The sequence below is a fragment of the Harpia harpyja genome, chromosome 8, assembly GCF_026419915.1.
Source record: "Harpia harpyja isolate bHarHar1 chromosome 8, bHarHar1 primary haplotype, whole genome shotgun sequence".
NCBI lineage: Eukaryota > Metazoa > Chordata > Aves > Accipitriformes > Accipitridae > Harpia > Harpia harpyja.
This window is the reverse complement of record NC_068947.1, coordinates 49253562-49280732: the sequence shown is the minus strand read 5'-3', so window position 1 is coordinate 49280732 and position 27171 is coordinate 49253562. Positions and strand designations below refer to the sequence as shown.

General features: G+C 41.6%; 1 protein-coding gene across 1 annotated transcript in view; it reads right to left on the bottom strand.

Annotated features, from left to right (window-relative positions):
- Positions 1 to 24250, bottom strand: part of SLC22A15 (solute carrier family 22 member 15) — a 44649-nt gene extending 20399 nt beyond the window's left edge. Inside the window, exons 1-6 of the mRNA XM_052794607.1 lie at positions 24056 to 24250; positions 9406 to 9618; positions 6203 to 6335; positions 4108 to 4272; positions 2972 to 3101; positions 377 to 592 (exon numbers count right to left, since the gene is read on the bottom strand). Coding sequence (XP_052650567.1) covers positions 377 to 592; positions 2972 to 3101; positions 4108 to 4272; positions 6203 to 6335; positions 9406 to 9618; positions 24056 to 24142 — 944 coding nt within the window. The 5' untranslated portion in view covers positions 24143 to 24250. The remainder of the gene's footprint in view (positions 1 to 376; positions 593 to 2971; positions 3102 to 4107; positions 4273 to 6202; positions 6336 to 9405; positions 9619 to 24055) is intronic.
- Between the last annotated feature and the right edge of the window lie 2921 nt (positions 24251 to 27171).

The following is a 27171-nucleotide window of genomic DNA, read 5'->3' as shown; positions in this document are numbered from 1 at the left end:
AAACAAAGAATAATCCATGTGACTGAAAGTACTGACACAGCACTGGGCCAAAGAGGAGGACAGCACGACTAATCTCAGCAGCCTTTGAGGGTCAGAAAGGAAGAAGTAGTTCTGAACTATTTTGAGACTCAAAAAGCACGACAAATGCAAAGATAACACACCTCAGAACTAGACTGTAAAAATGGCTTCATGTTAGAAATGCATTAAGGAAATATTATAATACAAGGATCCTTTTTAGATACAATGTCCCTAATAATACAGGCTGAGACAAAGTACTATCTGCAGGATGAGCCAATTCTCAGCAACATGTTCTCTCAAAGACTTAAAAAGAGGCAACAGTAGTAGCACAGCTGGGCCTACAAAGTATTTCAAGTACCAGGTAAACATCATGATCAAGGTGCGTCCCAAGAGAATCTTGTATCGGAACAGATCCAAGAAGCTGCCCGCCTCTCTGGAGCTCCTCTCTGCTGGGAGTTTCAACGAAAAAGTGCACTTCTGCTTGCGGTTCCTCTTCGCAATGAGGTAGAGGGCATCTTCTGCTTCATTCAGCCGGCCTTGTGAATAGAGCCAGCGGGGAGACTCTGGAATGAATCTGAAAAACACACATACATACACAGACAGCTTTAGGGCTTTTCTTTTCTATGAGGTTGGACTCGTCTATGGAAATAAGGCTGAAATACACTTCAGTATAACAAAATTTCTCAAACAACCCTTCAGGTATAAAATTCACTTACAGAAACAGAAGCAAAGCATTTTGAAAGGAAAGGGAACGTAAGCCACATGTAATTTAGATACCAAGAAATTACACTGAGTATATACATATATACACACATACATACACAATACTACAAGTTGCAGTATCATTAAGACCCTGTCTTCGGAGAATTCAGAATTAAGGATGCACCACATTACTACAGGTAACACAGGACGTTTTTGTAACACCAACTAGTTGTCTTCCATTCCTCATTTTCCAACTTCTTCCCCAAATTCTCTCCTGCAGACAGGAAGACAGAGGCTGTGCAAAGGTCATGCTCTTGCTCCCCCATGTGTACTGTTAATTTGATAGGCCTATAACTCCAACACAGCGTAAAAAACAAATCTTCTATTACTTTCAGATTCCCAGAACTAATTTAAACTTTAGTCTTTTGCCAGAAGCTTTTTAAGATTCTTGCCTCTGACCAGAAGTGACATTTTTCCTTTAAATTTAAAGGAAGTGATTCTGTGCTTTTATAAAAAAAAAGAGCTTAGAAAGGAACATGTTTTCTTCCCCATGATAAAAAAAAAATCTGGTAGTATTTTCTGCACAGAGTAATTTTTAAGCAATGTGGGAAGGAGGCAGTGTGAAATTTGAAATAAAAAAAAAATCTTTTCTTACAGTAAGATAGGCCTCTGAGCACAGCTCTGAAGTCCCAAGCACAAAGCACTTCAAAAAAATTGTACATATCGATCTGAAAGTTAAAATTTTTCTCCAAAGGCCCCAAACACCATTAAGTTTTGAAATATCAGAAGTGTCATCTCTGCCTTTCACCTCATGAACAGCCTCTAAGACTTTTCCCTGAGTTCTGATGCTTCCTTCAAAAGGATGTGTTGACTCTTTAGCAAAGAACTTTTTGAATAAAGTTAGTTACTGAAGTTAAATAGATGTTAGAAGGAAAAAAAGCCTTAAGTTTAAACAGCAGCTAAAGTTATTTTCTTCTTTCAAGTTACTGAGATTTTGCTGTCAGGAAGTATGCAAGAAGAGCACACTGCATCATATAACTTTCAGTGCTGAAGTCCACAAACACAAAACCCCTACTATCTTAATGTCCTGGTTTCAGCTGGGATAGAGTTAATTGTCTTCCTAGTAGCTGGTACAGTGCTATGTTTTTGAGCTAGGTATGAGAAGAATGGTGATAACACTGATGTTTTCAGTTGTTGCTAAGTAATGTTTAATCCAAAATCAAGGATTTTTCAGCTTCTGATGCCCAGCCAGCAAGAAGGCTGGAAGGGCACAAGAAGTTGGGAGGGGACACGGCCAGGGCAGCTGACCCAAAGTGGCCACTGGGGTATTCCATACCATGTGATGTCATGCCCAGTATATAAACTGGGGGGAGCGGGGGCAGGGGGGAATCACCACTCAGGGACTAACTGAGCATCAATCAGCGGGTGGTAAGCAATTGCACTGTGCATCATTTGTATATTCCAATCCTTTTATTATTACTGTTGTCATTTTATTAGTGTTATCATTATTAGTTTCTTCTTTTCTGTTCTATTAAACCATTCTTATCTCAACCCACGAGTTTTATTTCTTTTCCCCATTTTTTCCCCCATCCCACTGGAAGGGGGGGGGGGAAGTGAGTGTGCGGCTGCGTGGTGCTTAGTTGCTGGCTGGGGTTAAACCATGACACTTAATAAAGAAGCCTTCTTCCTATTCTTTCCCAAACACATTTGAAAAATAAAAGGAACCTGCCCATTTTTTTTTTGCATGTCACCTTTAAGACTTTTGTGCAAGCAATTTTGATGCTGTTCCTTCTGTGTAAGCACAATTGTAAGAGAAACATCATGTTATCACATAACCACAAAAACATTTTTGTATCTTTCAACATGTATATATAGTGTCTTGTAGCATACCAGACAACAGTTTAGATCATCTACATATACCAGTTAAAGAACAAGATGGGCTTCTACACCACTCTAGAGACTGTTCCCATCTACAGTAATAATGCATATACAATACAATGTACACTTACATTTTCAAATACTGCAGCACTGCTATTTAAAGAAAGAACAGAGCATGGGGTGGTAGAGGTTGAGAGAAATACCTTAGTTACACCATTTCATGCCATCCTAGAAAGGCACCTTGACTTAGTTTGGTTTGCTCATTGGGGTTTTTGGGTTGGGTTTTGGGTTTTTGGGGGTTTTTTTTTTGTTTTGTTTTTTTTCTTATTTTTGACATCTTTCTTGATGAAACTCAGTTTGAAAAATAACTTACAGAGAGAGAAGAAAGACGATTGTTCCTTCCAGGTTAACCACAACAGCCAGAGTTCTCCAGGAACGAATGAAGTACCCTAATAAAGCATACTGGGCAATTCCCACAGCAAAGAACAAGCCACCAATAGATCCTAACATACAATTAAAAACAAAACAAAACATTATGACACCTTTAAGGGACATTAAATCTCAACACATGGGATCAGACAGAAACTAACACTTCATTAAGAAAAATTCACTGAGCGATACAGGCAAAACCACAGCTATTCAACGAAAGAATATTCTGTCCTTTACCCATGCAGGACAGAAGTATTACATCTAATTGCAAAGATCAATACCAGTCCAAAGCCCCATAAACAATTAAGTCTTGTAATTCCAAATATAAATGTTTTAGCTTTCTATGTGTAAAAATAAATACTACAAACCATTGAAAAACTGGTATTTTTAGGAATGTATAGTATCCATTTGTAGCTCATGATTTGCAAGATACCCTGTTTTAAAACAGTCTCAGCATAGCCCTTCTTTGGCACTTGTCACAGACTGGGTAAGTCAGGCCCCAGAGCTGTAACAGTACAATTTATAGGCACATCTGAAGGACAGGTTCAACACTAGCAACCAAGACAGTTAAGGGTGTCTGGATCTTTTGTTCTAAATTCTAAGGTTGATCACCACATGGGACAATTTTTTTTTTTTTTTAAACACATAAACAACAGTTGTCTTATTTTCCCATTATATAAAAACACTTTTGATTTCTTTTGAAGAACTGCCAGGAATGAAAGAATTGATATTTAGCATACAAACACTAAGCTCTGTTTAGCAGAGTCCAAAATTCCAATGGATAGAGCTCAGCAATCATGAACCTTGGATTAGTATTTAGCTGCATAACATTCACAGGGGATGTTTCAACAGGACCTTTGTCAACTTGAGTGATGCAGAAAACTGAGTGGCCCCAAGCCATCTACTGTGCCTGTCTAAGGTTCGTATTAAACAAAGCCAGGCTCAAAGAGTGTGGTCACACAGATGCTCAAGCAGTTAAATTCACAACTGCTATGGTGTTAGCTGTGGTGTGTCTCAAGCAGTACGAGAGACTGAAATTTATAAGTTCTGACAATAAAGACACTGGCACTCAAACTTTACCTGCTAATGCCCAGTAGGCAGTACCCACACACTCATTCAGTAGAACAAAGGCCACCAGTGACATCCCACCATTCATCATCCCTACCAAGAAGCGAGAGATGGCAAAGAATTCATACGAGGGTGAGAATCCATTTGCAATGGCAAACAAGATGTCAAGAGCAAAACCTGGAAAACAAGGCAAAAGGTTTCATTTCAGAAGAGTACTTCAGTTAAAACAGAAGCATTTATCAGTATCTTTACTTGATGTTCAGTGGCATCTGTCCCAAGCAATCACAGTCAACAACTACAACACAGGTTTGAGCAGAAATTTAAGTACTTAAAGTCAGTATCATAAAAGGGGGGACAAAAAAGGAGCGGTTTCTGATACATAATTTGCAGTACCAAACCTTCAAATTCAGTTCACGGCAGACAATTTTTTCATATACTCAGAATTACTGTCTGGCTCCAGTTAAGATGGCTTGATATTTATCCCCATACAGAAACCACAGATTAAATATATGACCAAACAGAATCATAGAATCATTTAGGTTGGAAAAGACCTTTAAGATCGAGTCCAACTGTCAACCATGCCCACTAAACCATGTCCCTAAGCACCACATCTACACGTCTTTTAAATACCTCCAGGGATGGTGACTCCACCACTTCCCTGGGCAGCCTGTTCTAATGCATGACAACCCTTTCAGTAAAGAAATTTTTTCTAATATCCAATCTAAACCTCCCCTGGCACAACTTGAGACCATTTCATCTTGTCCTATCACTGAGTTACTTGACAGAAGAGACCAGCACCCACCTCGCTACAACCTCCTTTCAGGTAGTTGTAGAGAGCAATAAGGTCTCCCCACAGCCTCCTTTTCTCCAGGCTAAACAAGCCCAGTTCCCTCAGCAGCTCCTCATAAGACTTGAGCTCCAGGCCCCTCACCAGCTTCATTGCCCTTCTCTGGACATGCTCTAGCACCTCAACATCTTCCCTGTAGCGAGGTGCCCAAAACTGAACACAGCACTCGAGGTGCGGCCTCACCAGTGCCCAGTACAGGGGAACAACCACCTCCCTGCTCCTGCTGGCCACACCATTTCTGATACAGGCCAGGATGCCGTTGGCCTTCTTGGCCACCTGGGCACACTGCTGGCTCATATTCAGCCGGCTGTCAACCAGCACGCCCAGGTCTTTCTCTGCTGGGCAGCTTTCCAGCCGCTCTTCCCCAAGCCTGTAGCGCTGCATGGGGTTGTTGTGACCCAGGTGCAGGACCCGGCACTTGGCCTTGTTGAATCTCATACAACTGGCCTCGGCCCATCGGTCCAGCCTGTCCAGATCCCTCTGTAGAGCCTTCCTACCCTCCAGCAGATCAACACTCCCACCCACCTTGGTGTCATCTCAAACTTACTGAGGGTGCACTCAATCCCCTCGTCCAGATCATTGATAAAGATATTAAATGGAACTTGGTATCTCCCCTCATTCTTAGAAAATAGTCTATACAAACTAGAGAACAGAAACATTACTGGGGACAGTACATGGGGAGTTTACACTGCATAGCAGGCCCACCTTTATCTGCTTTGAACGAGGTTGTTCCTTTAAAAAAATAATCCATTTTTTAATTCTACATGCTCATCCATTGACACACAACTTTATAAATACATACACAAAATTTGAAGTTCCAAATGTTGTCTGATCTGGGGACAGTAAAAAAAGCTTATGAGCTTTAAAACACGATGAGGATCACAAATACATAAAAATTAAGTCATGGTGACAGGAGATAAAATGTGCAACAAATTCCTAGCAGGTTACTAGGAATATTAATTGCAACACATGGAGATCCCATGAGCATGACATGCATGAGTGTAAGTCCTTATGGTATGATTCTTAAGTCCAGAACACCTCCCAGATATTCAGATGGTGATTGAATAGTCAAATATTAATTTCTTGTCCCTACTTCTATTCCTGAAGTATACCGGAAGGACAAAAAAAATTAAAAAAAAAAGTCACAGCACATGATTCACTGCTGCATATCAAGCTCTCAGCAGAAACTGGGCTCTTGCCACCGATCTTCAGAGACACAACACCTCCACTTCATTCATTTTGTTAGGTGGCAGTGGTTACCTGTGAGATAGACTTTCTTCCTCCCAAAGCGATCTGAGAGCTGGCCAAAGGAGATTGCTCCCACAAACACACCACTGAAGTAGAAAGAACTGGCAGCACTGACTTTGTATGATGTGTTGCCAATTAAAAACCACTGGATGGAGGGAAAAAAAAGAAAAGGCTAATTAACCAGAATCCAAACAGTTCAGCAGTTCACCAACAGCTAATAGCTGGAGGAAGATGACACATAATTTAAGGAAAATCAAACTTTGCATAAATCTCCTAAGCATCACATTCAGTCAGGCATCAGATAGTCACCAAAACACAACTGCTGTCTCGGACTCACCGGGTGGTACTAACCAATTACACAGTTCCCCCAAATCACATGCAGTCTTTGATTCCGAAACCAAGGACAGATCCCTCAGAATATTGTAATTTTTGCAGCCTTCTCCCACTCTCCCTTTTATTGCCTTTTCTCACATAAATCTACTAGCATAAATACACTCAGTCCTACCTCCTGACCTATGTTGCCGCAGTGTGTAGGCACATTACTCAAAAATAAAAATTGTGGTTTATGTCCAAAGGTAACCCTGCATATGTTCCTCCTTATGAACTGTCTTGTCACTGAGAAACACTTTGGTAGCATTAGACAGGTTTTCTGGTATTGCAAATACTCATATTTTTCACAGTGTAATTTGTGTCATTTCCAGTTCTTCTCAATTCCAAATACAAACCTGATCTTCATGTTTGCTTCTTACAGAATTAATGTCTCAGGTTGAACCTGACAGGAAATTCTTTCCCCCACAAAACTGTAGAATGAAAATATGCCATGTTCTCACTGTTCTAAAGTTATTTCCTTTTCTATTTTAAAAACTCCACATCTTCTGTTCTTTAATTTTCTACTCCTCTTGCACCCTGAGATAATGTTTCCTTTTAGTGATACCCAACTTTTCTTCCTGTGCTGGTAAGCTGGTGATTATGTCATTATCCCTGCAATAACACTCTAATCTTCTCCTCATAATCTTCTCTTCCTCTACCAAAATCCCATTAGATATCCTTTCTAGCAAAGCTTATATTATTTCAAAGCTCAGTTATAAACTACCTCACCATGAGAACAGAGCCATGCAATTAAACCTCACCAAGATTAGGGAGCTAACAAAAAAAATCATTCAGAAGCTCCAAGAACATAACTTGCTTACTCTCAGTATATGCTTCATTTTGAATTGTCACTTTAATGGTGAGGTGTTTACTGATACAGTAGGTAATGTGCCCATAAAGCGACAAGACTAACAAAATTCAATTCTAAAACTAACCATGTGACAACAAATCAGTTTTTGAAGCTTCTCTAGATTTTAAAAACAATTCCCAGAAAAATACATTTGTATAATAACAGCATGAGATTAATTTTATCTTGAAATAACATGGTCAGTTTGTTTTATACAAGCTACAAGAATCATGCCCTAACTTTTGGTATAAACATTAAAAAACCTGCCAACACTGAAACTCAGCGACATTAGATGCTTTCTGAATCATTCGGGGATTAAGGGATAATTTGGTTGCGAAGCAAAATTTGTTCTGCAAATTAATCTCAACAGCTAAGAAGGCCTCTAAAGGGCTTCCACATAAAGCATGTTACATGTATATGCTTGATATTCATAAATCAAGCTTTTTACATTATTTTTCAGTGTAAATTTGCAATGGTCATATTATTAGTAAGTGATGCCACAAGTTAAGCATTACTCCTCCTCAAATGTAGAAAAAGCTTCTGTACACATCAGTAATGAAATTAGATAGTGATGAGATATACCCCAATAAGTGTGATCTCACTAACATCTTTATATTTAGCACATAACTCAACTTCCAAATATACCACACATTCAGCTAAAATTCTGAAAAAAACTATTTTAACAGTGGGAAACGGGAGAGGTAACAAGACTTTTATACACCTGGGCTTTTACTGAGAAGTATGTTAAAGAACTACAAAGCAGAATCTACACAAGTTGCCTTGGGATTTTTTTTTTCAGTTTTGTACTTTTCAAGTAAACTTTGTTCTTCATCTGCATTTCATATTCATTCAACTAAAATGCCTAAGAATCTTTATAAAATTTATGTCCTAAAACATTGCTAGGCTCCACACACATCTGACTTGTCAAGTTTAAGAGAATAAAAGAATCTTGGAAAAATTAAAAAGCAAAAAAGAAAAATGCAGAGAAAGTTTGAAAACCTTACTGAGCTTTAAATAATGCTAAAAAAAAATCCACCATCCATTAGGATTTTAATTTAAATAGTGGCATAAGTACTCATATCCTCTTTATTACCAGAATAAGAAGCAATGCCTGTTGTACACAACTGTTTGGTACTATTCTAAAGCTGGCAGATTTTATTAATATGCTTGTAACCAATAAAGTGCTTTACAGGGCTAATTCAGATAGCATTAATGCCTCCAGACAATAGCCATGAATTATCAAGTGGTACTACACTTCACTCAACTGTACAGCTCTAAATTCAGGTCTTGTAACAGATGCACTCAGATAGGGCTCTTGCACAGAACAATTTGACATTAACAGATTCTGAAAGCCCCAGGAAGGGCAGGTGTTGCACAGTGCAGAGTCTGGAATCATTTCTGTAGGGACTGTGGCTAGACCACAAAAGACACTTACAGAACACAGAGGCCACACCAATAAAGCTAAAACTTGTTTTGGGATAGAACAGGGAGAGTTGCTTTGTCCACCTGACTCCCTACTGCCCATGTCTTCCCTCATACCTGGAGTTGCAAAGACTGCAGAAGCCAGTTCCTCTCCTGCTTGCTAACTGCATGATGGATGCACTACATGCATTTGACCTTAGCAAGGGAATCACAAGAGGTGGCCAGAAGGAGCTCAGGGTCCATAAGGGATTTTGAGCACATTAGTACAACAAATAGCATGATTCCAGCTCAGTTGTGGAACCAGGCTACAGGATCCAATACATAACTTCCACATGAAGAAGGTTAGAAGTTTTGGAGCAGAACTTTGGTCAAGATTTGCATAAAAAAAAGCTAGTTTTTCTTGCCAGTAAAGATATGAATAGATAACCTGTTCCCTACCTGGAGGCAGCACCTGTTTCATTTGCTAATCAAAACATGCATTGGTATGGAAGAAAGAAGCAGTACAACCAGGCCCCTGCAATCAACCCAATAAGATTTACTACTCAACACAAGGCAACGAAGCACATTTCAGACTTACCTCTGAGACTATTGATGTGAAGCTGCTGCTGAAGTGTATGTGCTTATGCACCTCACTGCCATTGGCAGTCAGAAGCCATTCCCCAAAAGCTCTCTGCTCACTCACTGACTGGTTGCTATGGCTCCGATTAGCTGAGAGCTCTTGGAGATCCCAGTGGTAGGGAGGAGTTGCGCCCACCAATGCAATGAGGATGGCTTCAGTGGCCACATAGAGCTAGCATGAAAGACAAAAACCAAAGATGCTAAACATACGTCCAAGCAATGTTTCCTCTGAAGCTGAATCAAATCAGTATTAAAAAATACTCATATTTTATATTCACCTTCTACCACTACAAGATGCCACGTATAGCCCCCACCTACCAAATATCAGACGCTAAAGAACCATAACTTCAAGATGGTGGTTCTTGCACTTTTGATACATTGATTATTTGAGAGAAAAAAAGTTCCCCTCCCAACACCCTTCCCTCAGTCAGAGGCCCCCCAACTCTCACACATAGTAAGTACACCTCCTGCATGCATGAAAAGTTGTTAGTAATACTAAGGAGACAAAATAAAACTATCCATTAATGCAAGTATATTATTCTACTATATCCCCTCCTTCCACCTGTGGTGTTCATTCCTCTACTTGGATATTTGGAATAAATTTCCTCCTCACTGTTTCATATCTAATCTTTCCCAGTTTTACCAAAATCAATTCTTTCCTATTTTTTAATCTTCTGTGAACCTGTTTTACTCTTAAAAAGAGATAAAGGCACACATGTGAACATACATATGCATTTTTTTATATATCTACACATTTATACAGACGCACAAGGTCTAAATACCACAGTTAACAGCTGGCTTTGTTTAGGAAAGAATAAATACAACTGCTGGAAACCCAGACATTTCAAGCCTGGTTTAGAGCTGGGTCACTGCCGCTTGCTCAGAAGAACATTCACAGGCCACTGCTTTAACAGGCTACATTACAACTCCATCTTAAAACCCAGTGGTTTTAGACCTGTTTGAACATAGAAGTGCCACGAGTTCAGCAAGAGAAGACAGATGACAACATCTTCTGAGACAAAAGGAGTTGCTGGCAACAACACAAAGACCCCCCCCACTCTCCAAATAACAATGCCTCTTGTCACAAGCCCTCACTGAAGAACAGTAACTCAGCACAGTAGCTCCTGACAAAAAAAAAAAAAAAATTCTGTTGCTTCTCCTGGCTACTACTACCTCCACTAAAAAAAAATCCTCAGCCATGCCACTCCGTTCCTCAAACCCCACTTCAGCTACCTCCTGAATACAGTCCCTGCTCTGCTCCCAGCACCTCCTCCGTATGTTCTTGGGAAAAATTTACCAGCAGGAAGTGTGTTCTCTCAGAAAGCTGCTACATAAATAATTCTCAAAACTGGGAAGACCATAGATAGGCACAAAAAAAAAAGTCTGAGGACCTCTGAATTCCGATGCAAGCAACACCACATAATCCTATTCTGTTCAACAGCTGAGCAGAGTTACACCCAGGTCTGAATGAGAATTACTACTAAATTAACATAGAGACCCCTGAGTTATTACCTGAAAGCATGTCCTTTCCATCAGCTCCTTTTTGCATTCTACATGATAACTGCTACTGTAGTGGCAGGAGGTAAATATTTCAAAAAATCATTCTCTTCCCATTTTTTAATATAGAATTATTGAATATCAAAAGGAATTTGGAAGAAAAACCACAATCTGTTAACGATGTTATTATTTAAACTAAATAACTTCTAGATAGACAATGGTGAAAGTAAAAGACTTCGTCTACAAAAGAAGGCAATGACTAAGATTACATGGGGAAAGAGGTGTTACGAAGCTGAGTGGCCATGTTGCTAGGGATGTATGGATACGGTACTCTCAAGAACAGTTTGAAATTACTGAGAAATGAGAATTACAGGTCATGATCTGTGATGCATCCCTGTATTCCAACTCTCTCAGACAATCCATGTCAGGACTAAGTGATAACATCCTTGCTTTTGTCTTGTGAAATAATAAACATTATTTTTGAAGTAGTTCAGGAAATGAAATCCTCAAGGCATTTAGTTTAGAGAAAGAAAGCATAACACTTTTCATTTTTGCTGTAGGTGAAACCCACCCCAGCTACAGAAAACTAAATCAAAAAATAAATGATGGCAGGCACACAAAGAAACACTACAGATATTTTTTCAATAAAAAAATCCAGCCTTAAGCATCCTAGTGGCTGCAGCAAGCAAGGATATAACAAAGATAGAAACACTTTCAATGGATCTGTTGAATCAGAAAAATGTATGAAGATGGAGACATGTTTTATGTTATCAAATAGTATTGTTCTATACTGAATTTCACTGGAGTCACTGCTGCCACAAGACTGTTTTTCCTAGTGATCATCTGCCTTGTACTTTGGCTAACAGGCATGGTAAACCTTCTTCATTTCATTGCAAAATCAAAACAAAACAAACACCCGCAAAACACCCCCCAAAATTTACACTTCTGAAGACCAGAAATGTTTTCTAGAAGTAGTCTTAAATATGATGAAGTGCAAACTTAAAGACATTCAGAATACAGTTTTTAATATTCAAATAAAAGGCAGGGGTTTCTGTTAATGAACCTGGAAATTCCCCTTCTAAGAATTCAAAATGCTTGCACTGAGCAATCATCGTTGTGTGGGCTGGTAATCAATATAAAATGCTATCAAATCAGAATAGAAATATAACAACTTTATAAGGTATAAAATGGCTACATTATACACACCGTGGCAAACAAAGCATTTCATTTCTCATTTGTTCTACAACCCATATAGTGCAAGTCAAGTCAAATTTATGTCATTTAATGTATACCTTCTATTCATTAAAGATTTTTTAATTGGCTCTGCATGGATGTTAACAGTTCCCCACCAAATTCCCTGCACTGATCTGTATTAATCAAGATGAACACCAAGCACAGGGGGAAGAGGCAGCAGCTCATAGTCACTGATGATGAAATGCTGAGACTTTTGTTAGTTTGGTTTAAGTTTCTCCTGTTTGTTTATATTCTCTGTAGGTTAAAATTTTATAGTTGTCTAGATTAGAAGTCCATGGTGTAAGGAGATTTATTAAAAGGCAACACACTAATAACCTGTAAACTTTCACTTTCTCTGGTAAGTAGAAGGAGTTTTAGTTAGCCATTTATAGCTATTTCATTAACAGATTTTGAAATTAACTTAAAATTAACATTTTAAAATTAATATTAATAGAAATACCTGGAATGTCTTGACCAGCTTTGTTGGAAGTAATTTATTATGAAAATAACACCAAGAAAAATGTAGAATCTCTAATAAGACTAGCAAGGGAGGGAGAGGAAGAACTTAGTTACATTTATGTATAATGAAACTCCACAAAAATAATTTAGGAAACTCTTTTAGACCTCATACTTTACCCATTATGAAGCACAAATGAAAAACAAAAGCAAGACTTAAATTCTACTAGGAAGTGCTTTCAACCTTTTTAATCAGCTCATTAGCAATTCACAACCAGCCTGGTCATTCTAGACAAGTATCAGCTGAAGCATTCACTGCTGAACAAAATAATGAGTAAGCCACTAACTTCTGATCTTTCAAATACAGAAACATTAAAACTGCACCTTGAGGAAAGATAGAAATTAAAGAAGAACCTGGCTCTGGTAGATGCCTACAATTAAGAGATGGTAACATTTTAGGATTAGAGTCATTTTTTCCTGAACCCATGACAAGCAGCTGAAAAGCTGGAGGGCCACCTTATTTTTGAAAGTCTGATGATCTCATCTGTTCCAAGTTATTTCAAAAGGGTGATTTGCCTTTAAATTCACATGATTTCCCCCCCCAAGTCTTGTGTGGGAAAGCCCTAAAACATCTTTCTGCTGCAAAATTTTTACCTGCTGCTAACAACACACTCTTCTAGCAATGTATCTTCCCCCTCTCGGTAGCACAATGAGAGAACACCTTAAGACAGAAGGAAAGGCTATGTTGTAGTTACAAAGCGAAGAACCATCATGTGCAGAACACAATGTCATCTCTCAGACACTTAAACCCAGCCCCACTCTGATAGGAAATATTCCCCATGAAGAATGTAACCACTGTTGATTATTGTCTGTGCAATGAGAAAGTCAACACATATTTTGAAAGAACTTAGGGTTTCTGTAAAGAAACTGAGAAACCTACCCAATTCAGAGGTTTTCAACCTTACAACGTAGGCCTCCAGAATCCACAGAAAAAGGTCCAAAGTCTGCCCAAGCCCATACACAGCTTTATCCTAGAATTCTTCAACATCAACATTGAAATCTAACACTGTACATCAAACCACAACTCTCAGAGCCCCATTTCCTACAGGTTTGTGGAAAACGTCCCCTTAGCTTCCCCTTCTTCTGTTCCAAACATCCAAACACACACATCAACTCTGTTTCATGCTCAGTATCATTTTGGCAGGCAGTGGCATCAGTAGGGGTTTAGTGCTCCTTCTGCTCACACCAGCCAGGCAGCACATGTGCAGATTAGTCAAGCAACTGCTGCCACCAAACAGCACACACACACACACAGACAAGGCCTGCTTTACTTCCCATCAGCACAGGCAAACATTCGAGTCTCAAGAGCAAATAACTTCATTACACAAGTTTTCTGCAAAGGTAGTCCAAATAGCCAACTCCTGTGTACACACCTTTGCCTGACAGGGCCATGGGAACCCTGCAGACACCTTGTACCTGTACTCCTGCCTACCTAATGATGACAAAACTGGTTATAGCATTGGTGATAGGACTGCAGGATACATACCTAGGCTCTCACCTCCTCAGCTCAAGTTGCTTTAATAATTATTTTGTAGTCTATCACGAGAAAATGAATCTACCCTTTTTCTGCCAACACGCAGAAGTGATCTTTACCAGCAAAATTAAGGGAAGTAATTTCAGCTCTGCACTTTTGCCACTAGTGCCATTCTAGAGATCCAGTATTTCTAGGTAAATTGATACCATTTGAGATTTCTCAGTTATTGTCAGTGAACCCAAGACTGCTTGTCAGTCTGCTTATAACTGGAGAGCAAAACAGAAGGTGGAATGCAGAGGGTGACAAAGGAAAGTCAAAACAAAGTTTCACAAAGCATTCTCCAAGAACAAAACAATATTCTTCACACAAGATTACATGAATTAATTTAACTCTGAGTAGGCATACTTCATTAATTATTGTGTCAATAGCAAAAGATTCTTCTACCTCTTCCACCACCCCATTCTCCCAAACACCAGAATACACAAATAAGAAAACTTACCATCAAGAGACAGGTTGCTATTACTTCCTGCAAGCTGGATTTCTCCACAGTGCTACAGATAGAGATAATGAGCTTGCTGTTAAGTCAGCTGTCAGTTTTGTATTGAAGCAAAATCTTGCAAGACAATTATCTACACGGTTTGCTCTAGGACAGATGAAACAATTTACAGGATTGAAAAGAGTTCAGTAGGATTCCTCTACGGTGGTATACCAGGCTCTTGAATAAATTAACACCTAGTGTGCTACCTACCACAGAAACATTAAAAATGACCACAAGTACCTTTTTTTTTTCTTCAAAATAACATTAAGAGGTACAGGCAATGCACATGGTACTATAGAGATCTGGAATTTGCTAGAGACCTAGAATGTAGCCAGGTGCTACAATGCTTCTGGCATGTTACTAAGTACACCACCCAGAGAAAAACACTCACAGCCTTGCCCTACAAAGCATCAAGTTCAGTGGCAGAAATTAACAGAAGTTTTACTATATGTTTAAACAGGTAGCACAGCAGTTGACTGCATGCTGGTAGACTGAAAACGAGTCCAGAACCACTTCAGGAAGTATAGCCTAAAGCATTTGCATTTTTGTAGTATGCTGGACTATGTGCAACACTTAGAGGCAAACATACTTATCTAGCATGTACTCATATAAAAGGGCTGCGACAGGACTTGCCACTGCTACGACTGGATCACCCTGAGCAAGGGAAATAAAGTCACCTTCACATCATAGGTTGACAGGCCTCTAAACATGAATAAGGAAGCTGGAAGTATTATTTTTCTACCTTTAAAAACAGAAGGCAGAAAGAAAGCTTAGGTGCCTTATTAAAATACCTACACGTAAACTTCCAGTTCCTCTCTGCCAAAAATGCTCACACACTGGTAAGTTAGAGCACCAAGCCAATAAACAAGAACCAAAATTAATGAAAAGCACTATAAATACTACCTGTGCTTGAACAGGAATATTCAAGAAAGTTAAATTACATTAGTGTGCAATCAAAAGCCAAGACTCCTCAGTTGAACACCAGCTATACAGTTTCATCAATACCACATCAGAAGTGCCACTCCATTCTTCTTATGTAAAGGACTTAGAGGAGAACAAAAAAGTGCCAGAAGTTCTTATTCCAGTCTATGAATATACTACAAACCGTCTCAATAGCCTTACAGGATAACATGAAGAAAAAGTCAGCAGCTGCTGGTAAAAAAAAAAAAAAAAAAGCAGGAGTTGTGGGCTGACAAGTATCAGGCAGAGTTTAGTCCTGCTTCCACAAGCATGATTATTCTTCTGTCTGCATTTCATCTTTGTCCCTCTTTCTCTCCATATCTTCCAGCCTGCTTTAGCTATCAACATATCTGAGTCACAGCCAGCATCATAAGAGATCAAAGTTCACACCTTAGCACACTGGTTTGGGACACTGCCAAAGAACATTGGGTAAGCATCTTTGGTCTCGCAGAGGGAGTTCTGCTAAGACTATGAGAAGAGCTCATTCTAGGCTGTGCCTGGACTTCCTCACTACCAAATGACTAAAGCAGTTAACTTCGTAAAAAGATGCAATAAAAGCATACACTGATTACTTCAGAAGTTTCTGCTATTTAAGTATCCACACTAAAAGACACCGCTGACATTTGTATAAGCTGCTTTCATTCATTTATTCATTTTAAGGACTTGCCTGAGGATAAGCAATTGGATCTACTTGTGTTTTGTTGTTTGGTTGGTTTGGGGTTTTTTAAATTTAAAAAAAAGTCTTGAGTTTACTGCTATTTCAGAGCAACATCATGGTCCAGAACTGAAAGAACAGTTTTCCAATTTTGTGGTGGAACTTGCTAAACCAGCAACCAATCAACTTACAGCCTACAGGCCTCAGAAGTCCCCAAATTACTTAACATTCTGGGAAAAATAATTAAGAAACACAATGCTGTCAGCAGTCCTAAATTTACTGTACAAGGATTCCACATCTTCAGTGGGACACCTGTAGGAGGTCTGCAAATTGAAAGAGATTGAAGAGCTCCTGTCTTTCTCTCTGTATTTTTTAAGACACCAATAACTGAACAGCATACCACAAACAGAAAGCTGGAATAAGCTATACATACAATTCTCTTCAGCTTTCTTAACCTGAGGATCTTGAAAGCTTCATTGTGCCTTACAAGGTAAATAATCTTAACACCCTTTGCCCCCCAAGCCCACCAGGATTAGGAAAATGACCGGTGAACACAAACACAATGTGTAACCAGGTTAACTCCCAAACTTAGAGATCATATTGTAAACAGACAAGACCTAGAAAACAGATGCTATTGCTCCAGAGGGACTTCAGTCCCACCAGGCCGGTACCTGCAAAAAAGCAAGCAGAGGTTTTACTTAACACAAACAACGCACATGAAGCACTACTTATATTAACTACACCAGTTAAAAAAAAAAGCATTTGAGAGCACAAAACTTTATTTGGGTCAGAAATAAAGAGGAACAGTCATGTGCGAGTTGGAAACAATTATTCTGAGTTCAATTACACATCTGCCAGTTCTATCACCTGAGAGAAAAGGAAATCAGAGTCTCTAAAATGGAGGAAGCGTCAGTGAGGAGAGCCTTGATGATGTGGCTTGCTACTGGAAAAATACAGGTAATTTATTGCCTACAAAACATGGGAAGTTAGAGACTGTGTGTACACATGGGCAGGGAAGAAGGAAAGGGAGATGATGTGTCATAATACAAATATTTTCAATCCATAGTCCTTCCTGTCCAGTAGAATTATGCCTGTTAACTCCCAGGCTCATCTTCTGAGGGTGCTCAGAGGACAGACTGGCTAGATGGATTGTTTCAACAGTTTGCCAGGCTTAAAGCCATCTTGATTAACAGCAGAAGATGGGATTGCTTCAGCTCCCACTGAATCCAAATACTATCCCATTGCACAAAATATTCAATGTAACAAAAAAGTTATCGTTAATAATCTGAAAATATCTCCCCATATGTTTTACCCACACTCCATATAAAGATGTCAATCACCACTGACACGGTGCCTCCCAGGCACCTTCCACTCCCAGTTGTTAAAAAGACATTGCAAAAGCAAGGCATTCAGCTACAGCTAAAGAGCCCCAGAGCAAGTTCCTTCTGACAACTGCACTCTACACAGCATGTAGCCTTCACTTTTTTAATAGAAGTTTCATTTGTTTGTTTGTTTGTCTTTTAAATAGGCAGAACAATCTGCTGCCTTCCCTCTGTTACTAGGCCTTCAGATTATCTACTTCTCTGTGCTTCTCCCAAAACTCATGCTTCTTGCTATGCCCATCAGCAATAATTCTGTTAAGGTCTTTACAACAGCACATTGAACAGGCGTCTTCTAGGACTGAACTGCACAGAAACTGAAGTCAGCCTTGTAAGTTAAATTGCAAAAGCTGACTAGATGTGTTTATATGGTTACACACAGAACATGTGGTTTCAGTGTCAGAGCAAATGTAGTAATCATTAGAAGGGCAAGAAGACCTAGCAATTGTGAAAGACACTCAGAACCACCTAAATATGAGCTCAACTACATGTACTTTGTAGTTCAGATACAGCTAAAGAAGGGAAGGTCTCAAAGCTACAGCTCATGTTTCTTCTCCACCTCAAGTTTGCTCTGACCATACTTTCCCCCGGCATACAAGCATAAATTTAAAGCTTAGCTATATGGATGATGCACTGGTTTGGATTAAGACACAGCATAATTTTGAGAGAAGATGGAGATGTAGGCAGCTGATAAGGTATTCATGACCCCCTCCATTCAGGATTATTTTTGGAAAAAATGATAGTAAGTTAGCTACTTAAAATTAATCAGTGAGTAAGCAGTTATTAGAATCTAGACTTCTGTGTTATATCTGAGAGTTAAGGACCCCACTGCTAAGGAAGCATGTCACAACTCAGCATTGTTATTTCAGGTTTTCTGCAGAATACAGCATAATGTCTGCATCAGCTGCAGTCATGTTTTTAAAGTTATAACTGTAATATCAGAAAAGATAAGTGATTGTTTCTTTTAAGGAACAGTTAAGGATCTGAAAGGAGTAATTACAGACAGACCAACCACACTGGGTCTTGACTATATTTCTGATTCTTCTGGCAGCTATGTTTTATTTACAGGCCATTAAAGGACCAAGGAGTCTTGGTTGGCATCCAAATCATTGAAGTGAAATGTAACATGCAACCAAAGAACTACCTTTTTTTCCTTAAAAGATTCCTCCCACCCAATTGGAGCAAATGGTAGGATTGGTCTTCACTTAGAAGTTACACCGACTTTCAGGTAGAAATATTCTTAGCTAAATAAGTAGCAGCATATCTTTCCATGTGATTAGTTTACATACTTACACCCACCTAGTTAGCCTTCCCAAGCAGGAATAAGCTATATCAGAACAAGGAATTATATTCAGTGATGCAACTACACTAAAAGCCTTCATCACTTCTACAAGGCAAGCAACACCATCCTTTAGCATAAGCACGTTCTGAGTAAGATACAATGCACAAAAAGCTATGGGAATAAGCAGCTTACCGCAAGAAGTAAAAATTTGGGCCCCTACTTATGTTTGTATTCATGCCTCATTTGAAACCAGCCTTCCACCTAAGTGGCTGCACACATTTGACACACATTCTCCAACTGCTTTCTTGAGAACCAGAGGGACTTAGAAGTCTTACTTCTCCCACAGACATAAAGAAAAAAGCCAAACAGTGAGGTAATCAAAGTGAAGAAAGGTTACAGGGCAATTCTATAAATCCTTTTTATATCTGCCACCTTGCTTACATACCTTACAGATACAGTTGAACTACGTCTGAGTTACAGCGCAAGTAACTTGGGGTAAACAGCATGCCTGTCACGAAGCTCCTGGAACACCTTCAGCACCCTATACTAGAAATTGTAATGCAATTTGTGTAATACCCATCTCTTTCCTTCATTTTAAATTGTTCACTAATTTCAGATTTGTTTTGCACTTTCTATTCAGATAAATTCCTAAGAGTATACCTCATCAAGAACCGGGAGTAAGATGTCCAATTTATGATCAATTCTGGCTAGTTCAAAGAACAGCTTAATAGACTCACACAAACACAAGTGTTAAAGAAGATTCGCTGACAAAGTATTTCATTACTATTACTACAACTACAGAGTAATGTCTCATGCTATTAAAGAGGTAGAACCTGTATGGGGGTAGATAAGAAATGTCAAGAAACAGAGTTAAACAAGGCTATGTATGGGATCACATCTGTATCTTATCTGAAGACAGACACTACTTCTTTTGAATTATTTCTAAAGATTTGGGATGAGCCTGCCTTACTTAAGCCACATGACCCAGAATCTGCTTTCCCTCAAAACATTTGTGCAGATGGGCTGATTAAAGACCAGCTTTCTGCATTGGGATATCCTAATGACAGAAGTCATACACGATCTTGCTGCCAACAGTGCAGAGGTGTTAGCAGCACTACTCATTATGGCTGCACTACATCAAGAATGCCTTTGCCTTAAAACAATTATTCAAGGAACTTGATGTTACTATCTTAGCTGTTTTTCCACCTTCTCTGCAGTTAGTATTAAGTCTCCAAGACAGAGGGAAACACCACCCTTGGTAATTATCCATACTGCTGTGCAACTCACATTACCCAACTTTAGACAAAGCCTTTTTCAGCTGTGCAAACACCACCTCCCTTTTAAACCCTAACATTTTGGGTTTTTTAAACTCTAACATGTTTTTAAAAAAACTTTTAATAAAAATGTAGTAGGGACACACTTCCATTCTCACATTTTGCAGGTTCAGTTTGGAATCCTGTAGTTCAGATTCACTGTCAAAGGCAAACCTCTTTCAACCCTGTATGTTGAGTCACAAGAGACCAAGAAACTTTTTTTAATATGCTTGTACACTCTCAAGCATCTGATCAAGATGTGAGATTTTGTCTAATGTTGCTAGACACACTAAACAAACACCAAGAGACACCATTCTTTAATAATGCTTCAATGTAATCTCTTCAAAAGGTAGTGAGCACCTTTCTAGTAATCAATAGGTGTCAAGCAATTACTTTCAGTTCAAAGTCAAGTCCTCAGTATTTTAAGAGTTATCAGCTCCCTTTATTCCTCATGCACTCTCTTAAAGATACACTGGAAATGCAAGACTAATCCAGCCTCAAATTCACATCATTAGTCTATCCCCACATTCTTCAGGTAAGTTTGGTCTTTGCGTAATTCCATAGATTTTGGAAAAAATGTTGGTCTACATTAGCTATGTAGTTGTCACTCCATTATATAATTAGCAACCACTGCTACAGAACATTCCTAAAAGTCTTCCAAAGTCCTATTAAGTTGGTAGTGAATAAGCCAGGCATACAGTACCAGCTCAACCAGTTAATGAGTAACAGCATCAGGTAGCAGAGAATTAATACAAATCAGTGAAGAAGATGAAAGAAGTAGCCCACAAGACTTACACTTAATCTAGTTTTACACTGATGACATACAAAACCATTTTTCTGACTACAAGCAACCTGGAGGTCTTTTGCCAGAGTGTCAGTAAGCTCATTCCACAGGTCAAGTACCAGTTCACTCAAGCCCACATGAAAATTGACTATCATGCAGAAAGTCTCACCCATACCAACATAAGTGTTTGGTACAACTTGCCTCAAAGAAGTTCTGTGAGCTAAACCATGTTTGTAATTAGAATTCAGAGACAGATACGTTGGCATATCAGTAAGGCTACATGGCAGAAGGAGCTTACTGTAGAAATTTATGAGAAGAAAAACACCAAGATGAGGGGAAAATACATATAAAGTATGAAACTCAAGGGATTAGAAACTTGCAGAGATGGAAAAGCACAAAAGCCTACAAGGAAAGCAAGAACATCTGCTGGGAATCTTACAGGGCAGGGAAAGCAGAAAGTTTAAGCTCAGCACATTAGCATCAGAGATGAAGGGACTTGACAGAGCAAAGACAAAAATAGGTTTCACCCATGTGGTATTCTTATCTTTAAGAACATAGGAATTTTTTTTATACCAATAGGCCTATGTGAAAATACAAGCCAACTGAGGGAGCACATGGGAAGGGACAGGGAAATAAGCAATAATGAGTCCATGGCAAAGCCAGTGACATAGACTAACAGGACTTCTCATTCTGCAGTGTCTAGCCACATCTAATCCACTAAAGGAGCCCATGACTACCTAATTCTACATCACACACACCAGATACATTACTTACCTTTGGGTCCATCCTCCAAAGACTGACGATAAACCAGAAAAAAGACTAACACCAGTCGTGGAACCTGCCCTCAGTCTTGCTCTTGCACATCCCAGTGACACATTATGTAACTTGGCACCAATAAAGGAACACAGAGAGCAATCAACCACCCAAGCAGTAACCAGTTGTGTAAGTCTAAATCTATTCACAGACTGAAAGACAACAAGCTTCACATCTAAATCCTTTACAAACTCCTGCACCTGCATGATCTGAAGCAAACAAAATATATCAGTCAGGGGATGATGCTCACTGGTAAAGTTCAAGAATTAAGAAAACATGAGAAAAAAAAAAAAAACAGAGCTGCAAACCTGGTACCTTTTTTTCTTTAGTTACTCTGAATTAGTTCCAGGATTTGTAAAGATCTTTCTGTTTACTTCACCCATGAGAAATGAAGTTAATCCATTAAAAAGAAAACAAACAAAAGCATTACAGAACAGCTGACCCATACTACTTAAAACTCGGGGAATACAGAGCACTTGTCATCATCATTGCAGTTCATTCCAGAACATGACCAGCACTGGAAGAAAAAATAACTATTGCTTCCTTAATCCCTCATCTTCAGTGAGCATACAAATTTTCTAGCCAGTAGAACAAGCTCTAAGCAATATCCAATTTTAAAGGATTAATCAGCTAAATAGCTTTGCAACCAAGTACAGAATTCCCAACATGACAGGACTGAGCATCTGAATTGTCTTTGGTCATCTCACAAAGTTTCTTAATACTTCTGTCAGTCCCCTAGCTGCCAGGAGAAGACATCTTCGGTCTCATGGCTCATGACTGGAAGTTCTTGATTGCTACAAAATAGTGGCCAGCAGAGGCAGGAGGACACTTAAGTTCCCCTCTTCCCTCCTGCAGCTGGTAAGTTTCCACAATGGCCATAAGCCAGCATTTGTCAGCCTAGCTGAATTCACTACAATTAAGTTTTTGAAGCGTTAACGTGGAGTAAACCAAACTTCTGCCAGATTCAAACTATATGCCTAGGTCTAACTGTGAAGGTGCACATACTGTCCTCATCTCCCCTCCCCACCCCCATAGGAATAGGCACAAAGATGAAGCAAAGCTGGAGGTAAAGACTACAAACCTTGTTACAGAACACATCACTTGGTCATGCAGTCTCTGAATGGTATTATAGCACTCCACTGTTACTGTGGACTCCATTTTCATCACGAAACGCAAGAGTTGCAGGTTTGTATCTCAGAATACAAACCTGACTACCCAAAATCATAGAATCATAGAATCATTTAGGTTGGAAAAGACCTTCAAGATCATTGAGTCCAACCATCATCCATGCCCACTAAACCATGTTCTGGAGTACCCCTCCTACTCGCTTTTTGAATACCTCCAAGGATGGTGACTCAACCATTTCCCTGGGCAGCCTATTCCAATATCTGACAAGCCTCTCAGTAAATAAATTTTTCCTAATATCTAACCTAAATCTCCCTTGCCGCAAATGTAGAGCCTCATCCAAATACCTAATGTAGAGACACTGCCCCTACATTCTAAAAGTTAAGGCAAATCAAAGTACCATAAGCAGTCATGGCCTGTCAGCTGATTTGATGAGAGCTTCTACACACACAGGAATCAGCGACCAGCTGTAGCTTTTCAAACCTTTCCTCCACAAACAAGCCACACACAACCTAGAGATCACTAGCCTGGCCATTAACTCTAGGTTGTGTAGGATTCCCAGCAGAGTCTCTGACAGAAGTCACTGTCTTCCAGTGCAGCGCGTGGAAATCCCCTCAACCTCAACCAGCCCTTCACCTGACAAACCGCGTACTCCCAATCTGCTCACCGAGCGACACAAGGCATAACTTCTCAGGCAACGCAGCACAGATCGCATCAAGCCATCTGCCCCAAATTCACCCCGCAGAAGTTCGCTCCGCCTTTGGACGGGGGTCACCTTTGCCCCAGGAGCACAGCAAACTGCTGCAAGGCTAAATCCAGAGCAGAAAACCAATTACAGCCCCCAGCAGAAGACCTCCGACACCAACCTTCACACCAGGCACCTCCACCCAACCACTTGAGAGGACAACCGCCCACAGCACCCACACTCCGGGGTGGGCACACACACACACACACACACCCCCCCTCCCGGCATTGCCTCCCCCACAGGCGCTCCCACAGGAGCCTCGGGAAAAGGGGCGGGAGGGGAGGCGGCCTCTCACCTGGAGGAGCACGGCCAGCAGGACGCACAGATACACCTGGTAGGGCCCCATCTGCCCCACCAGCGGGAACGCCTCCTCCACCTCCATCCCGCTCCCCGCCCGCCGAGTAGCTCCTACGAGGGACCGCCGAGCAGCGCATCCCCGGCCCGGGCCCGGGAGCAACGGCCGGGCCCTCGCCGAGGAGGAGGAGGAGGAGGAAGATGAAGAGGAAAGGGCGGGAGGCGCGAGGCGGCGCTCATGCGCAGGCGCCGGGGAGAGGCCCGCCCGGGGAGGGCGCGCCCGCCAGGGAAGCGGAAACGCAGCGGCCGGCGTGGTGCCGTTAACGGGCGTCGGCGCACGCGCACCTTCCCGATTTAAATAGCGGGGGAATTGGGGGGGGGGGGGGGAAGGAAGGGAGGCTCGTCCGTTCCTCTGGTTGCCATTGGCTGCCAGCGGGGAGGAGAGGGGTCTGCGAGGGGAGTGTGAGGGGTCTGTGAGGGGGGTGTGAGGCGTCTGTGAGGGGGGTGTGACCGCACTGCCGGCGGTCTGTGAGGGGGACGTGAGGTGGGGTGTGAGGGGGGGTGTGTGAGAGGACTTGAGGAGGTTTGCGAGGGGTCTGTGAGGGGTCTGTGAGGGGTCTGTGAGGGGTGTGAGACAGCACTGCCGGCGGTCTGTGAGGGGGACGTGAGTTGGGGTGTGAGGGGTCTGTGAGGGGTGTGTGACAGCACTGCCGGGGGTCTCTGAGGGGGACGTGAGGGGTGTGTGACAGCACTGCGGAGGGTCTGTGAGGGGTTAGCGAGGGGGGCCTGAGGTGGGGTGGGGGGGGGGGGGTGTGTGCGTGAGAGAGGACTTGAGGAGGTCCGTGAGGGGTGTGTGAGAGCACTGCCGGCGGTCTGTGAGGGGGGCGTGAGGTGGGGTGTGTGTGGGGGGGTGTGTGAGAGGACTTGAGGGGGTCTGTGAGGGTTCTGTGCGGGGTGTCAGGGAAGCAGCACAGAGGTGCCTGGGGTGGCTGGGTTGCTCGCGGCGAGCGGGCGCAGGACTGGGGAGGTGGGTGGTGGGCGGAGGGGGTGGTGTTCCTCATGAGGTGCAGCAGCTCTGGTCGTAGTTTGGAAGGGGAGGGGGAAAGAGGTATTGCCCCTGGACCCTTGGTTAGACCAAGGCAACGCGCTAGCGCCTACGGGCTTGGCCAGAAGGCTGCTGTGGGTCCACGCTAGCGAGGTGGTTCTGGGTTTTGTGGCATTCTCCATGCAGCAGCTTAGCTCTGATCCAGTTTCATCAGAAGAGCACAGCTAAGTTACAGTCTGCGCTCAGTGGGTTTGCACCTTCATTGAACAGCGTCAGCCCTGTGCCTGGGAAGCTGTACCCACATAGCACACGCTGCTTAAACTCTGTCAATTCATGCAGGACCCCTAAATGCTGACATACCTCAGCTGTGGAATATTCTGTAATTATACTTCATAGCGTATCTGCTGGTAGTTGAAAAAAAGCAAATTTGGTGTGAGACTTTTGTGTAGGTGCCTCTAGAGTACAGTTCTGGACCTACACAAATCTTGCTGTTCTTGATTAAATGCCTAGTGAGGACATGCCTCTCTCTGTTACAGCAGTCTTCATAAAACTGTAGTTGTAATGTGTTTTATGAAAAGTATTTGCCATTTATTTGGAGAGCCTTCATTGTGAACGTGTGGTAGAAGTTCTCACTTAGAAGTAATGGGGCTGGTTTGTGAAGGAACGTGAAGGGAAGGGAGATTAATACATGTGTGAAATAATAACATTCATGTAAAGTGGCAATGAGCTTTTCACAGTCCATTTTCATTCCACCTTTACAATAAAGCTCCAAGAACATGTAACAACCTAGACTGTTGAGACTTTTTTACCTGGTACCAAAAAGCAGCAGCAACATCTTTATACTTGTGGCTTTTCTTGTATGAACAACAGCTCAAGAGAAAGGAAGAGAGTTGTGTCATGAGGTGTGACCTTTAGGACCATGCCAGGAGCCTGGGAAATAATACCATTTCCTTGCCGTAAAAATCTCGGCAAATTGACAAGCATCAGAGCAATTTACTCTTAATATGAAATTCACCTTTGCCCTAAGCACTTCTTTTCACATTTGAGGCTTAATACAGATTGATTAAAAGCAAAACAGCAAAGGATTTCTGAAATGTCAGGACCTTTCTGGCGTTCACCCAGCCGCACTTGTCTCATTCTGTTACTCGGCTAAGATGCAGAGGAGGTGTCCCGCTGCTCAGGACGCTCTACGGTCCTCTCCCCTGCACCCTCCCAGGCAGTTCAGCCGCACTCTGTGGCAACCGCGGCTTTATTCCAGCTTGCCCAGCAGCAGGGAGGGCTGTTGCCTTTGCTGTCAGCTCTCAGCCCCTCCTCGACTCTGGAGCCAAGGTGAGCAGAATTAGAGGCAGCGCTGTCACGGTGCTTGCTCCCGGTCAGGAGGGTACTGCCTCCCAAATCGCTCTCCTCCCTCTCGCCTGGGACCTCCAGCACCCCTGCCTGGGAGTTTTCCCTCCGACGTTCCCTGCTTCCTTACAGCCACCCAAGCTACAGGCTCTGCCTGCTGCGTGGGCAGCAGTTAGAACTGGCAGCTGTCTGCTGTATTCACCTCCTCGTGGTGCTGCCTTCCAGACGATGCCCTTGCTCTGCTCCTGCCGCGGCTCTGCTGAAATAACACCTCCGACTCCGGCAGCTTCCAGTCCTGACCATCCCAAAGTCACCGGGTTGGCTTTGGGCATGTCCATACCATGCAGCGATGCCCTACGCCTGGGGAAAAGAGCTGTCGGGGAGCCATCTCCTCTGGTGCGGGTGCTTCCCAAACAGAGTCCGGCAGAAGACCATGAAGATGATGAAGGGACTGGAGCATCTGTCATGTGAGGAGAGGCTGAGAGAGCCGGGACTGTTCAACCTGCAGCAGAGAAGGCTCCGGGAAGAACTTCCCAATGTGTGTAAATACCTGATGGGAGGGAATGAAGAGGAGGAGCCCAGGCTCTTCCCAGTGGTGCCCACCAACAGGACAAGAGGCAATGGGCACAAATTAAAAAAACATGGAACTCAATCCGAATACAATAATTTTATTTATTTATTATCGATTTTTTACTGTGAGGGTGGTCAAACACTGGAACAAGTTGCCT